Source organism: Jaculus jaculus, chromosome 14 (genome assembly GCF_020740685.1).
Source record: "Jaculus jaculus isolate mJacJac1 chromosome 14, mJacJac1.mat.Y.cur, whole genome shotgun sequence".
Lineage (NCBI taxonomy): Eukaryota > Metazoa > Chordata > Mammalia > Rodentia > Dipodidae > Jaculus > Jaculus jaculus.
The window spans coordinates 13,018,037-13,034,570 of record NC_059115.1 but is presented as its reverse complement, the minus strand read 5'-3'; the positions used below and the strand labels follow the sequence as shown (position 1 = coordinate 13,034,570).

The window sequence follows — 16,534 nt, the reverse complement described above, 5'->3', positions numbered from 1 at the left end:
TCCGTGGTGTTTAAATCCTGTCAAGGTGACAATGGAGATTAACCATCACACCTCCCAAAGTGGGAAATGTGGAACTGAAGATTTCAGATCAAGACTGGGTTCAGCTCATGAGCTCAGACAATCTGAGACAATTTTTTTTCTTTAGTTTTCATTTTATTTTTTAACTTAGTGCATACAGTAGTAGGTTTCTTGAATATAAATTATTTCAACCATCCGAGACAATTTTTTGTTACAGTTTATTTGTGTGTGTGTGTGTGTGTGTGTGTGTGTGTGTGTGAGAGAGAGAGAGAGAGAGAGAGAGAGAGAGAGAGAGAGAGAGAGAGTCACATGTAGCCCAGGCTAGCTTTTTGTAATGTGATAAACTTGGATATCTGTATTTAAAATTTTTATTTATAGAATCATGGTTATAAACATAGATCACCAAATTTACCCCCGAATTACTTTTCTCATTGCTGCAACAAAAGCAATGTAAGAAAGGAAGGTTTTATGCAACAGGCTCAAGTTTGAGGGAAGTCAGTGTGCGGGGAATCTGAGATGATCACATTGTACCTGTGGTCAGGAAGTAGAGAAAGATGAGGGTTAGTGGTCAGCCAGATTTCTCGCTTTTCTCTTTTTATTCAGCCTAGGACCTCAGCCCACAGACAGTACCATCCACACTCATGGTGGGTCTTTCCTCTCCAGTTTAATCTTTCTGAAAACCGCTTTATAGACACACTCTGAGTTTCCCTCCATTAATGCCCCAGCTGTTTCTTAACTTTTAAAAAAATATATATATTTTATTTATTTATTCGAAAGGGGAGAGAGAGAGAGAAAGAGAGAACAAGGGCCTCTAGCCACTGCAAACAAACTCCAGATGCATGTGCCACCTCGTGCATCTTTATATAGGTTACAGGGGAATCAAACCAGGGTCCTTAAGCTTTTGCAGGCAAATGCCTTAACCATTGAGCTATCTCTCCAGCCTGTTTCTTAACTTGTTTTTTTGTTTGTTTGTTTGTTTGTTTTTTTAAGGTACAGTTTCACTCTAGTCCAGACTGACCTGGAATTCACTATGTAGTCTCAGGGTGGCCTCGAACTCATGGCAATCTTCCTACCTCTGTCTCCCAAGTGCTGGGATTAAAGGTGTGTGCCACCATGCCCAGTTGTTTCTTAACTTTTTTTTTTTTTTTTTTTGGTTTTTTTTTTTGAGGTAAGGTCTCCCTCTAGCTCAGACTGACCTGGAATTCACTATGTAGTCTCAGGCTGGGCTTGAACTCACAGCAATTCTCCTAACTCAGCCTCCTGAGTACTGGGATTAATGGCATGTGCCACTATACCAGACCATTGTTTAACCTTTAAAAGACTATTTCTGGCTGAAGAGATGGCTTGCGGTTAAGGTGCTTACTTGTGAAGCCTAAGGACCCAGGTTTGATTCCCCAGAACACACGTAAGCCAGATGCACATAGTGACACATGAGTCTGGTGTTTGTTTGCAGTGGCTACAGGCCCTGGCATGTGTATTCTCTCTCTCTCATAAATAAGTGAATACAAATAATATAGATAGATAAATATAGACATAGATATATATATGTAGGACTTTTGAGGTAGGGTCTCACTGTAGTTCAGGCTGCTGGAATTCACTATGTAGTCTCAGGGTGGATTCAAACTCACAGCGATCCTCCTACCTCTGCCTCCCAAATGCTGGGATTAAAAGCGTGTGCCACCACACGCAAAAAATAAAATGTGTTTAAAGAAGGATATTTATTTATTTGAGAGAGGGAGGAGAAAGAAAGAGACATTGAAGGGGGGACACAAAGACCCCTCCTGCCACTGCAAATGAACTTTAGATATGCACTTTGTGCATCTGGCTTTGCATGGGTATGGGGAAATTGAATCCAGACCATCAGGCTTTGCAAGCAAGTGTCTTTAACCACTGAGCTATCTCTCCAGCCCTGTTTTCTTTAACTTTTTGTTTTGTTTTGTTTTTCTTTTTTTTAGAGGTAGGGTCTCACTCTAGCCCAGGCTGACATGGAATTCACTATGTAATCTCAAGGTGGCCTGGAACTCATGACAATCCACCTACCTCTACCTCCCAAGTGCTGGGATTAAAGGCATGCGCCACCATGCCCAGCTTGTTTTGTTTTTTTCAAGGTAGGTTCTCACTGTAGCCAAGGCTAACCTGGAATTCACTATGGAGTCTCAGGGTGGCCCTGACCTCATCCACCCACCTCTGCCTCCCTCATGCTGGGATTAAAGGTGTGCCACCACACCTGGCTTTTTAAAGCTTTTTATTGACAACTTCCAAACATATTGACAAGATACTATGATAACAATCCCCTCCCACCAGCTTCCTTTGCTCAGCCATGCCCTCCCACTGAGTCCCTTTCTTCCCCCCAACTAGTTGAAGGCTGGCTGTGAATGTGCTGTGTAGCCCAGGATGACCTTGAACTCCAGAGTTTCCTGCCACCGCCTCATAAGTCCTGTTTAGTGCAGGTATGTACCACAACCAGCTCCAAAGACATTTAAAAGTTTTTTAAAATATTTGAGGTTGGGAAATGGCTTAGCACTTAATGTGTTTGCCTGTGAAGCTTAAGGACCCCGGTTCGATTCCCCAGGACCCACTTAAGCTAGATGCACAAGGGGGTGCATGCATCTGGAGGTGGTTTGCAGTAGCCAGAGGCCCTGGGGTGCCCAGTCTCTCTTTCTTTCTCTCTAATAACTTATTTATGAAAATACTTTGTATGGACACATGATGCATTTGTACCATCATTTCCCTCCTTCCTACCTCCATTATACTGAGGGCCCTCCTCAGTGGGGTTGCTGGTATCCCCCATGGGATTGTGGGCTATGAGTTGTAAGAGCAGCAGTCAGTTACTGGGGGAAGGCAATGCCTCTGAGAAGGCTGTCCCAACCTGTGGCTCTTACAATCTTTCCTCCCACTCTTCTGCAGAATTCCCTGAGCTGTGGTGGTGAGTTTTAAGTCAACTTCAGTGATGAGCTCTTAGGAGCCCATGGATTCCTGCTGTGGTGTGTGTTGAGTGTCCTCAGCCTCTGTCTCCTTCATCCTGGCGCTGATTGTCAGGTTCACCATGGAGGCTTCACTCTTGCTCGTCTCCCCGGTTGCTCTGTGATTTCACCCGGGCCTTGGCTGAGCTGCGAGGGGTGGTTTATCTCTTCAGGTCTCGCTAGCTTCTGAAAAACAGATTCTCCAATGGCAAATGAAGTCAGCACTGGTTAAATGGGATAAGCATTGTTAATTTGAGGAGATTTTGATGGATGTAGCCCCGCTTTTCTCCAAAGTCTAGTGGGAGCTTGTCATTGGAGAGCATAATCTTTGTCTCCATAGGATTCTCACCTGGTTCCCACTTCCAGGTATGGATCTTTTCCACTGAGCGGATCGCTTGGGCAATCAGAATGTCACTGGTCACCCACCAAGGCTGTGCGCCACTATTGCAGAAGTGTGAAGGTCTTGTCAGGCTTGCTGCTTCTGAGAACCTTTGACCCTTGCTTGTTCACACCATTGTTGGGTACTTTCCCCTGGTAGTTCATGTAACACTTTCCAGCACTAAACAGGCTAACTATTTGGGGACTGGCTCCCTTCTGGATTCCAGCTGTGTCTTTCTGTGTCCTGTGTCAGCAGCATATGGTGTCTTCAGCAATAGGGTCTTACCTTTACCTCAGGTGGGTCATCAAGTGCTTTGACAGAAGCCTGTCTTGTTTGAGGGAACCTTGTAGGTCTCTCTGACCAACAGCTCATGGGAGTAGAAACTGATTTCTGGTAATGGGAGTTACAGGCCAGAGCCAATGTTTTTAAAGTCTTTTCGTTTTCTTTTGTTTTTTGAGGTAGGGTCTCACTCTAGCCCAGGCTGACCTGGAATTCACTATGGAGTCTCAGGGTGGCCTAGAACTCATGGCAATCCTCCTACCTCTGCCTCCAGAGTGCTGGGATTAAAGCTGTGCTCCACCATGCCCAGCATTTTTAAAGTTTTTAGAAAAGATTTTATTTTTACTTATTTATTACCGTCAGAGAGAGAGAGAGAGAGAGAGAGAGCGAGCGAGAATGAGAATGGGCACACCTTCTCCTCCCCGGAAGCCCTTCCATCCCCATTGCCAGGCATGCTAGCAACTCCAGCTCTCCTGGTCAGGACCCCGGATGAGGGAGAACGTCGTTCTGCAACTGGGGGTTTCGCTGAGTGTGACCTGTTCCAAGTCCACCCATTTTCCTGTGAATTTCATTGTCTAATTTTTTCTTACTCTGGAGCAGAATTCCATTGTGTAAATGTACCATGTCTTCCTTATCCATTCATCCAATGATGGGCATGTGGGTTGATTCCAGTTATTTTTTAAATATTTTTTGGTTCATTTTTATTTATTTATTATTTGAGAGTGACACAGAGAGAGAGGCAGATAGCTAGAAAGAGAGAATGGGCATATCAGGGCATGTGGGTTGATTCCAGTTCTTTTTAAAAATATTTTTTGGTTCATATTTATTTATTTATTATTTGAGAGTGAGAGAGAGAGAGAGAGGCAGATAGCTAGAGAGAGAGAATGGGTGTGCCAGGGCTTCAGCCAATGCAAATGAACTCCGGACGCGTGCGCCCCCTTGTGCCTCTGGCTAACATGGGTCCTGGGGAATCAAGCCTCGAACCTGAGTCCTTAGCCTTCACAGGCAAGCGCTTAACAGCTAAGCCATCTCTCCAGCCCTGATTCTAGTTTTTAGCTATTATGAATTGAGCAGCTATAAATATCATTGAGCAAATATTTCTGCAGTGAAGTGTGGAGCCATTAGGGTAAATGCCAAGTAGGGGAATAACTGGGTCTGTTGTTGGTAGGTCTATTTTCATCTTTTTTAGGAGTCTCCATATTGATTTGCCTAGTGGTTCATTATTTTTATTTTTTCAGTGTTTCACATTCATTTTTTTCAAAAATACTTCATTTATTTGCAAGGAGAGAGAGAGAGAGAGAATGAGCACACCAAGGCCTCTAGCCATTGCAAATGAACTCCAGGCACATGCGCCACTTTGTGCATCTAGCTGTGTGTGCGTACTGGGGAATCAAACCTGAGTCAATAGGCTTTGTAGGCAAGCGCTTTAACCACAGCCCCTCATGTGCATTTTAAACTAGCCATTCTCACGTTATTTAAAAAAAAAAAAATCCCTAAATTCTTGGCAGCCATGAGTATGCTCAGGCTTCAGAAGAGACTTGTCTCTAGTGTCCTTCGCTGTGGCAAAAAGAAGGTCTGGTTGGACCCCAACGAGACCAATGAAATCGCCAATGCCAACTCCCGTCAGCAGATCCGGAAGCTGATCAAAGATGGGCTGATCATCCGCAAGCCTGTAACTGTCCATTCCCGAGCTCCTTGGCACGCCGGAAGGGCAGGCACATGGGCATAGGTAAGCGGAAGGGTACTGCCAATGCTCGAATGCCCGAGAAGGTGACCTGGATGAGGAGGATGCGGATCCTGCGCAGGCTGCTCAGGAGATACCGTGAATCTAAGAAGATTGACTGTCACTTGTACCACAGCCTGTACCTGAAGGTGAAGGGCAATGTGTTCAAAAACAAGCGCATTCTCATGGAGCACATTCACAAGCTGAAGGCAGATAAGGCCCGCAAGAAGCTCCTGGCTGACCAAGCTGAGGCCCGCAGGTCTAAGACCAAGGAAGCCCCCAAGCTCCGTGAGGAGCGCCTCCAGGCCAAGAAGGAAGAGATCATCAAGACTTTGTCCAAGGAGGAAGAGACCAAGAAGTGAAGCTTCCCTCTGCCTGTACATAGTGGCCTCGGTGGTCAGTTGCACAGATCATTGAAATAAAATAAGCCTTTATCTGTTAAAAAAAAAAAAAAAATCCCCAAATTCTGGAAAACATAAACAATAAATGTAGTTGCCACATTCTGTTAAAGATGATTCTCCTTAAAAAATTCCCATGGGGGCTGGAGAGATGGCTTAGTGGTCTCCAGTCTCTCTAACTGCCTCTTTCTGTCTCTCTCCAGATCCCACATTAGCGAGATGCAAAAGTGAGGCACATGCAAGGTGATGCAAGCATCTGGAGTTTGATAGTTTGATTGTGGTAGCTGAGGTCCTGGCGTGCCAATTCTCTCTCTCTCTCTCCCTCTGTCTCTCTACCTCTCTCTCTAACATATATATATATATATATATTTGGTTTTTGGATTTTCAAGGTAGGGTTGCACCGAGCCATCTTTCCAGATCCCTCACATGTATTTTTTTTTCAAGGTGAGGTCTCGCTCTAGTCCAGGCTGAGCCGGCACTCACTCTGTAGCCTTATGGTGGCCTTGAATTCACAGCAAAGCCTCCTACCTCGGCCTCCTCAGAGCTAGGATTAAAGGCGTGTGACACCATGCTTGGCTCCCCACATGCATTTACATATATTTGAGTTTGAGATGTAGGGTCTCACTCTAGCTCAGGCTGACCTAGAATTCACTATGTAGTCTCAGGGTGGCCTTGAATTCATGGTGATCCTCCTACCTCAGCCTCCTAAGTGCTGGGATTAAAGGCATGCACCACCATGCCCTGCTCCCACGTACATTTTGGGGGAGGGGGCTTCTGAGGTAGGGTCTCACGCTAGCTCGGGCCGACCTAGAATTCACTATGTAGTCTCAGGGTGACCTTGAACTCTCGGCAATCTTCCTACCATTGCCCCCAAGTGCTGGGATTGAAGGAGTGTGCCACCACGCCCTGCACACATACATTTTTAAATGAACAATTGTGGGACCACTAAAAAGGTTTATATATGAGAGTGACTGATCCTAATTTTCTTTAAAAATCAGTGTAGGTAGGCTGGAGAGGTAGTTCTCCAGTTAAGGGTATTTACTTCCATTGCCTGCCAACTTAAGTTCAATCCTCCCCAGCACCCATATAAATCCAGATCCAAAGTGCACATGCATCTGTGACCCTCACACACCTGTGACAAGGGGCGGTGGAGACATGGGACTCTGAAGCTTGGGGTCAGCTAGTGAGGTGTTTGTTTACATCATCCAGAGACCCTATCTCAGAGGAGGTTGACACCTCAAAGTTGTCCTCTCCCCTCCATGTGTGTGTACCCATAAACACACACAAGTAAATAAAGTGAAAATTAAAACATCAGTGTAGTGCTGGAGAGATGGCTTAGGGTTTGAGGCACTTGCCTGTGAAGCCTAATGGCCCATGTTCGACTCTCCAGATCCCATGTAAGCCAGACACACAAAGGTGAGGCAAGCGCAAGGTCGCACATGCCCACTAGGTGGTGCAAGCATCTGGAGTTCAACTTCAGTGGCTGAGGCCCTGGTGAGCCAATTCTCTCTCTCTCTCTAAAATAATAATAATTTTAAAAAGACAGTGTAGAGGGCTGGAGAGATGGCTTAGCGGTTAAGCACTTGCCTGTGAAGCCTAAGGACCCTGGTTCGAGGCTCGGTTCCCCAGGCCCCACGTTAGCCAGATGTACAAGGGGGCGCACGCGTCTGGAGTTCGTTTGCAGAGGCTGGAAGCCCTGGCGTGCCCATTCTCTCTCTCTCCTTCTATCTGTTTTTCTCCCTGTGTCTGTCACTCTCAAATAAATAAATTAAAAAAATTAAAAAAAAAAAAAAAGACAGTGTAGAGCTGGGGATGCAGCAGTTTGTACAGTGCGTGCCCACAATGCACCACCACACCTGGGTTGGGCCCAGTGTCGAGTGTGGTTAGAGCTGTGTGGCCAGCCAGGTGCGGCACGGACAGATCCCAAGCTAGAATACAGATCATGTAAGCAGGGACAAGAGATGGGAGTGACGCCGGCTAGTCGGAATTCCTGGAGCTGGTGACAGATGAGGGCCAGGAGAACAGGAGCGGTGGAGGTGAGCCCTCGCCCAGGAGGCAATGGGGTGCGGGTTAAGGAACGCTGGCTCCTGGGACGTGGGCGGGAGCGCCACGCCAGCATGGCGCGGGTCACTGACAACGGACCCTTGATGCCCCTGTTCTCAGCGGACTGGAGTGCTGGCCCCCTTCCATCTCTGTCTCTTGCTTTCCGTAACGGCCCCGTCTCAGACATAGCCTCAGGCAGCCTCTTCAAGCCCTTGGCAAGTTTCCAGAGTTTTCTCCCCAATCTGCTCTTGGTGCTTTCCCCGGGGAAGGTCAGGGTGAGGTTTGAAGGCAGTCAGACCTATTTTTCCTGTAAGGCTTTGAGCGTCTCCGGGGTCGAGGTCTTATGTTAGCATTAGAAACATTGAGACAAGTCCCTGTTTTTGAAGACCTCACTGGTTGGTTAGGATGACAGACCTTCCCTCTCTGCCTTTCCCACTCTCTCTCTTCCCTCCCTCCCTGCTGGAACACTGTCCTTCAGACATGACATTGCTATTTCCCTCTTGGGAATTGTAAGCAGGGCCTAAAGACCAGCACAAGATGGGGCCCGTTAACTTTCCATCTTGTTTTTTTTTTTTTTTTTTTCGAGGTAGGGTCTCACTCTGGTCCTGTAGGAAAAAACCCCCGCAGGGGGTCCCCCACGCTCTGCCCAGATAAGGCGACACCCCCAAATCACTCACGAGAAGCGGTCTTGATGCAAACTGCAAGAGGATTTTATTCCAAGCGCGCTGGGGCCCACAGTCACACACCTCACAAGGATAGAGGACTGCAGAGCCCCGAATGCAGGAACAGGGCAGTTTTTATAGGGTTTCTAACAAAGCCTGTGTATTAGACCAATCATTATTTAATATCAGGAGCCCCTGCAGGGTGTTAGCCAGTCAGTTTGTGCCACCCCACAGTTTCTAAGCCAATTAGTTTACTTTGCTCAAGCCCCTCATGGACCAATCACTCTCTTATGACCTTGGTGGTCAGCGTTTGCGCAGGTCCTTAGGTGGGAGTAGCAGAGTGTGGTACCAGTCTCCTGTGACCTTGGGGGTCAGCACTTGTGCAATTCCTTAGGTGGGGGTAACAGAGTATGGTATCAGCCTCCTATGGCCTTGGTGGTCTGAGGCAGGCTGCTACAGCTTATGGTGCAAGTTACTAAGGCTTACAGTGTGGGCTATTAAGGCTACTAAGGCTTACAGTGTGGGCTATTAAGGCTTATGGTGCAGGTTATTTACAGAAACTAAATAAGTGGTTTACTTTATTACTTATTTCCCATCCTTGAGGGCTATCTCATGCCCTTTTTACCTAGTTTTATATTAGGAGTGGGCTCTGATATAATGAGAAGAGGGATTCTTTACTTGCTTCTAACAGAGAGTAAAGCCTGGAGTTTGAGATATGCAGGGGGGCCCGCTTAAGCTCCCTTTGGAGCGTGATAGTATTTCTAAGCTTCTGAGTTCTTGGGCCTTTCAGTCCAAGCTGACCTGGAATTAACTCTGTCATCTCAGGGTGGCCTTGAACTCATGGCAATCCTCCTACCTCTGCTTCCCAAGTGCTGGGACTAAAGGCATGAACTTTCCATCTTGGAAGAGGAGGAGGATTTAAAAGGCCAAGGCCTTCATGGAGGATTCATAGACAGTTAATGGTTGCTAGAGGAGAGTGGCTTATGAGGCCATGCCTCTCCCCAGATTTTCACAATTAATAGTTACTAAGGGGCTATACACACACACACACACACACACACACACACACACACACACACATCTTGCCAAAGGTATATAGACAGTTAATGATTGTTAAAGGGAGACACTTTCTTTCTTTTAACTTTTTTATTGACCACTTCCATAATTGTAGACAATAAACCATGATAATTCTATCCCTTCCCCCATTTTCCCCTTCACAAATCCATTCTCCATCACATCCCCTCCCTCTGTCAATCAGTCTCTCTTTAATTTTGATGTCATGATCTTTGCCTCCTATTATGAGTGTCTTGTGTAGGGTAGTGTCAGGCACTGTGAGGTCATGGATATTGAGGCCAATTTTTGTCTGAACCACTGCATTGTAAGCAGGCTTACCCTACATTTGGCTCTTATATTCTCTCTGCTACCTCTTCCACGATGGACCCTGAGCCTTGGAAGTTGTGATAGAGATGTCTCAGTGCTGAACACTCCTCTAAGGAGACATTTTATTCATTTTTTGTTTGTTTGTTTTACAAGGTAGGGTCTTTCTCTAGCCCAGGCTGATCTGGAATTCATTTGGTAGTCTCATGGTGGCCTCAAAATCACAGCAATCCACCTACCTCTGCCTCCTGAGTGCTGGGATTAAAGGCGTGAGCCACCAGCGCCTGCCTTCTTTAAAATTTTTTATTGACAACCTCCATACACGTAGATAATATTCCATGGTTGTAACCTCCTCCCTCACCATTCATTTCCCTATCCCCCATCTACGCAATCCCTTCATGAGGTCACGCCCCTCCTCCAAATTTATAAGCAGTTAATGGTTACTAAGGGGATGGCTCCACCCCCACCACCACCAAGGATATACAGACAGTTAAGGATACTTTGAGAGAGACATGTGGCTGAGTTGGCAGAGTGTTTGCCTAGCAAGCATAAAGCCCTGGGTTCGATACTCAGGACCACACAAACCCAGTGTGCTGACCCATGCCTATAATCTCAGCACTCTGGGAGACAGAGGAGGAAGGATCGTACATTTGAGGTTATGCTCAGCTACATAGTGAGTTTGAGGCTAGCCTGAGATACAAGACACTGCTTTTTTTTTTTTTAATTTTTGTTATTTTTATTTACTTATGAGAGAGAGAGGAATCGAACCTGGGTCCTTTGGCTTTGCAGACAAGTGCCTTAACCACTGAGCCATCTCTCCAACCCAAGAGACTGTCTTTTTTTCCACATTGTTTCCCATGTTTATTTTCTGAATAGGATAATAACAGGCAACAGTTTTTTCATTAGTTATGTATATAGTATGAATACAGCCATGATGGTACCATCATTAGCCTTCTCCCTGTCCCCCCCCTCCCCCTGCAGATTGTGAGTGTTGCATTGTGGGGGTGGCCTTCAGTTATGGGGGAGAGGCAATGGAGAGACTGTCTTTTTTGTGGGAAAAAGAGGTTTATTTTGGCTTACAGGATCAAGGGGAAGCTCCACAATGGCAGGGGAAATGATGGCATGAGCAGAGGGTACACATCACCCCTTGGCCCACATAAGGTGAGCAATAGGAACAGGAAAGCAGATACTGTCTTTAAAAAAAAAAAAAGCATCATGGGCTGGAGAGATGGGGTCTGTGGTTAAGTGACACTTGCTTGCAAAGTGCATGTTAGATTCCCCAGTAACCCACATTAAAGCCAGACACACAAAGTGGCACAAGCATCTGGAGTTCCTTTGCAGTTGCAGGAGGCTCAGGCATGCCCATTCTCTCCATATTTATCAAATAAATAAAAATATTAGCTGAGCATGGTGGTGCATGCCTTTAATCCCAGCACTTGGGAGGCAGAGGTAGGAGGATTGCCATGGGTTTGAGGACACGCTGAGATTACATAGTGAATTTCAGGTCAGCCTGAGCTAGAGGGAGACCCTACCTTGAAAAATGAAAACTAAAGAGAGACTGATTGAGATGGGGAGGGTATATGATGGAGAATGGAATTTCAAAGGGGAAAGTGGGGGGAGGGAGGGTATTACCATGGGATATTTTTTATAATCATGGAAAATGTTAATAAAAATTGAGAAAAAAAGAAAAAAATATATATGTATATATATATATGTGTGTGTATATATACATATATACATATATATATATATAGATATATATATAGATAGATATATAGATATATAGATATATAGATATATAGTTTAAAATATGCTATGCGTCATGGTACATGCCCATAATCCCAGTATTTGGGAAGCCAAGGCAGGAGAATCACTGCAAGGCCAAGACCAGCCTGGGCCACAGAGAGATTCTGTCTCCAAAAATCCCCATAGGGGCACTAGCTTGCACAGTCTGTGGGCAGACATCCGGTTCCCCAGCCATCCACATCAGGCTGGATGGGCGTTTGTTTGCAGAAAAAGGTCTTGGTGCACCCATACATTGTACACCCCACATCCACACATGCAAAAAAATAAAATGTAAATAATTAGTACAAAATTTTGAAAAATACAAAAAGTCTCTGTTAGCTATGGGCCCTCCGAGCAAGATGGGCAAGATGCCATTTCCGGGTCACAGGACCGCAAGCAGCAGGCAAGGTATATCTCTACCCAGGAATGCGGTTTGAAGATGAATCACGGGTGCAGGGACAAAGCAGCAATTCCTGAGCCAGCCGCTGGTGGCGTGGGCACGAATGGGGCTGGATAGCTGGAGGACATGTGTGGGCAGCGAGTTTTGCCCTGGAAGCCTGAGAGGACAGTGGGTGACCAGAGTCCTGTTGAACCTGGAAGGAGGGTCAGAAGACCGATCCGGGCCCCACAATGTGCCGATTGGAGCCTTTTCTGCAGCGGTCCTTGGTGGTCCTCTTTCTGCTGGGCTCGGCAGGAGCCTGCGTTCCTCGTAAAGGTGAGATGCCCACTTAGCTCGGGAGCTCCTGCCCCTGGGCTTGCGTAAGGAGCCCCAAGGCCTAGCTCGAGGCTTTCTTGCTTCAGGCATAGAAAGTGTCACTTCCCTTTCCCGCTGTGGAGATGTGAGCTGCTGAGTACTGCTTGGTGGCCTTTCCCTAGGGTCAGACACAGCGGCGGGCTCTGTGAGTGTGTCTGGTTGGTTGGCCTTGCCCGACAGATGGACATACTAGCGGACGGCATGACTCCCCTCCTGGTGGCCTTGCCCTGGGCTGTGTGACTGTCGAGTTCATGGCCCTGTCCTTGGGGATCCTGGTGGCCGTGTGAGCCCTGGGTGGGTGGCACTTCCATTGGAGATGGACATAGTGACATCTAGGTCCTAGCTCTCACCAGCGCTTGCCACTCAGGGGAGAGACTGCTTGCATCAGTGAGACTCGGCAAACCTTATCTGTCCATGGCAGTCATAGACTCCCCTGGACTACGAGGTGTCATCAAAGAGACTGTATTTGTGTAGTGCCAGGAGGTAAAGAACCCTGCAGCCTCAGTGCCAGGGCGACCCCAGTTTAAATAAGCCAAAGGTGACACTGGAAAGGACTTGAGCCTTGTCACAGTGCTGATCTCCCATTTTATTTGTCTATTTTTAAAAAATATTTTATTTAGGGCTGGAGAGATGGCTTAGCTGTTAAGCGCTTGCCTGTGAAGCCTAAGGACCCCAGTTCGAGGCTCGGTTCCCCAGGACCCACGTTAGCCAGATGCACAAGGGGGCGCACGCATCTGGAGTTCGTTGGCAGAGGCTGGAAGCCCTGGCGCACCCATTCTCTCTCTCCCTCTATCTGTCTTTCTCTCTGTGTCTGTCGCTCTCAAATAAAGAAAAAAAAAATTTAAAAAAAAATTTTATTTATTTATTTGAGAGAGAGAAAGGAGCAGATAGAGAGAGTGAATGGGCATACCTGGGCTTCTAACCACTGCAAATGAACTCCATATGCACGCACCACTTTATGCAGCTGGCTTACACGGCTAAATGGACCTGGGTCCTTATGCTTCACATGCAAGCACCTTAACCTCTAAGCTATCTCCTCAGCCTCCATTTTATTTATTGTATTTTTCAAGATAGGGTCTCACTCTAGTCCAGGCTGACCTGGAATTTACTATGTAGTCTCAGGATGGCCTTGAATTCACAGTGATCCTCCTACCTCTGCCTCCCAAGTGCTGGGATTAAAGACGTGCACCACCATGCCTGGCCATTTTACTTTTTTTTTTTTTTTTTTTTACTTAATTTACAATTCTTTTCAGCTTGAGTTTGTACCCAATGCTGGTGATACAGTCATGAGAAAGGAGACATAGTCCTATCTTGATGTACTTCTCATACTAAAAAAGTAAGCACATCTTAATTGGGGAATTAATATAAGGCCTCTTTGGAAACGTGGCATTTGATATAAGGCCGCAACAGAGCCTGCTAAAGAATTAGGAGAGGGCTGGAGAGATGGCCTAGCGGTTAAGGCACTTGTCTGCAAAGCCTAAGGACCTAGGTTCGACTCTCCAGGTCCCGTGTAAGCCAGGCACACAAAGGTGATGCAAGCGTGCAAGGCTGCACTTGTACACAGGCAGTACATGCATCTGCCATTCAATTGCAGTGTCTGGAGACCCAGGTGTGCCAATCCTCTCCGCCCCCCTCATTAAAAAAAAAGAGAGAGAGAAGCTGGGCGTGATGGCACACGCCTTTAATCCCAGCACTCGGGAGGCAGAGGTAGGAGGATTGCCGTGAGTTCAAGGCCACCCTGAGACTCCCCAGTGAATTCCAGGTCAGCCTGGGCTGGAGCGAGACCCTACCTCAAACCAAAAAGAAAAAAGAGAGAGAGAGAGAGAATTAGGAGAGACTGCTCCAGACAGATAGAATTGGATATGAAGCACTTTGGGGGCATGTGATACAGAGTCCCTTCAAAGTCCCCAGCGCAGTGTGCAGAAGGGCGCTGGCTACAAGGAGAGCACGGTGAGAGGGAACGTTACAAATAAGAACAGAGGGAAGGCAGTTTCTTGTGGGTTATGTGTGAAGGTTTTTGGATGAAATTCCTTCTCCTCCTTTTCCTGTTCTGGAGTTCAAACCCAGGGCCTTATGCATGCTGGGAAAACTCTATTACTAAGCTGTTCCCCAACCCTCTCGGATGTTATCTTATGAGCAGAGGAAGCTGTTAAGGGTTTTCAGCAGGGAAGCATCTTGCGTGCATCTGTGTGCCTGTGTGTCTACACAACCAGCCTTACACTTCAGTGAAGAATGAGTTGACTGGCTGGAGAGGTGGCTTAGTGGTTAAGGTGCTTGCTTGCAAAGCCTAAGGACCCATGTTTGACTCTCCAGATCCCATGTAAGCCAGACGCACAAAGGTGAGGCAAGCACAAGGTCACACATGCCCACTAGGTGGCACAAGCATCTGGAGTTTGGTTACAGTGGCTGAGGCCCTGGCGTGCCAATTATCTCTCTCTCTCTCTCTCTCTCTCTCACTCTAGAAGAACAGAGTGAGTTGGCTTGGGTAGGAACCAGAACAGAAGGAAAGATTTGCCATTAGGAAAATGTTTCCATTCTCAAGTGGAGAGCTGGGTGTGGTGGCGAATGCCTTTAATCCCAGCACTCAGGAGGCAAAGGTAGGTGGATTGCCATGAGGTCCAGGCCACCCTGAGACTACATAGTGAATTGCAGGTTAGCCTGGGCCATAGTGAGACTCTACCTCAAAAAATCGAAACCTAGCCTGGTATGGTGGCACATGCCTTTAATCCCAGCACTCAGGAGGCAGAGGTAGGAGGATCACCGTGAGTTTGAGGCCACCCTGAGACTACATAGAGAATTCCAGGTCAGGCTGAGCTAGAGTGAGACCCTACCTTGAAAAACCAAACCAAACCAAAACAAAACAAACAATAAAAAGACTCTCAAGTGGGGGTTAGTATAATTGGAAGGCATTGAGACACTGAGACACATAGAGCCCAGATGTTGGATCAGATTCTGAGTTTGGGGGAAAGAGAGTAGCAAAGAAAGACTCTCAGCCTTTGCTTCCTAAAAAGTTACTTATTTACTTATTTTGAGAGCAAGGGAGTAAGTGAGAAAGAGTCAGATAGAGAGAATGGGCACTCCAGGGCCTCTAGATGCATGTGCCACCTTGTGCACCAGTCTTAATGTGAGTACTGGGGAATCAAACTCAGGCTGTTAGGTTTTACAGGCAAGCACCTTAACTGCTAAGCCATTTCTCCAGTCCAGTCTTTTCTTCTTTTCTTTTTCTTTTTTTTTTTTTTTTCAAGGTAGGTTCCCCCTCTAGCCCAGGCTGACCTGGAATTCACTCTGTAGTCTCAGGGTGTCCTCGAACTCAAGACAACTCAAGGCGATCCTCCCACCTCTGCCTCCCCAGTGCTGGGATTAAAGGCGTACGCCACCACGCCCAGCTAGCCATTTCTTTTTGAAACTGTAACATCGAGGCTGCGCTTACCAGAATGAAAATGTGTGATATAGTAGCAGATTGATCTTTTATTGTTTTTGCTTCTGTGCACATGTGGATGTGTGCAATATGGTGTGTGTAATATGTGTGAGGTATACACGTATATGTACCCTTGTGGCACCCCATAGGCTCACCCGCGGCAGCCAGAGGGGGGGCCCGACTCCATTGTTCTTCCATTTGGTCTTGTCTTTACCTAGCCAGAGTCTCCTTTTCCTGATCCCAGAGCTGTGGGGCTCTGTGGTGGTTTGGCTTTCTGCTCTTTTGCAGGACTGGGGTTACAGACAAGCATGGCCATACCCAGTTCTTTATGAGGGATCTGAACTCTGGTGACCTAGGAACCCCTTAGGACCTTGTGCCTGTTTAGGAAGCACACTTAGCCACTGAGCCATCTCTCCAGCATAATATTTTTAAAATATATACTTTTTATTTATTTGAGAGAGGAAGGGGATGGGGGGAATGGGCGCGCCAAGGCATCCAGCCACTGCAAATGAACTCCAGACACATGCGCCTCCTTGTGCATCTGGCTTATGTGGGTCCTGGAGAATTGAACCAGGATCCTTTGGCTTTGCAGGCAAATGCCTTAGCAGCTAAGCTGTCTCTTCAGCTCCAGCCTAGTATTTTTTGAGGCAAGTCCAACAGACTGACTTTTTTTATGCGAGTGAATGAAAGTGAGAGCATTGATGCGCCAGGGCCTCCAGCCACTGTAATAGAGCC

At 46.8% G+C, this 16,534-nt stretch overlaps 1 protein-coding gene and 1 pseudogene across 1 annotated transcript in view; both read left to right on the top strand.

Moving 5' to 3' along the window:
• Positions 1–5,144: 5,144 nt before the first annotated feature.
• On the top strand, positions 5,145–5,796 carry LOC123454724 (annotated as a pseudogene).
• A 6,461-nt stretch (positions 5,797–12,257) lies between these two features.
• Positions 12,258–16,534, top strand: part of Eddm13 (epididymal protein 13) — a 34,311-nt gene continuing 30,034 nt past the window's right edge. The window contains exon 1 of the mRNA XM_045133321.1: positions 12,258–12,342. Coding sequence (XP_044989256.1) covers positions 12,258–12,342 — 85 coding nt within the window. The remainder of the gene's footprint in view (positions 12,343–16,534) is intronic.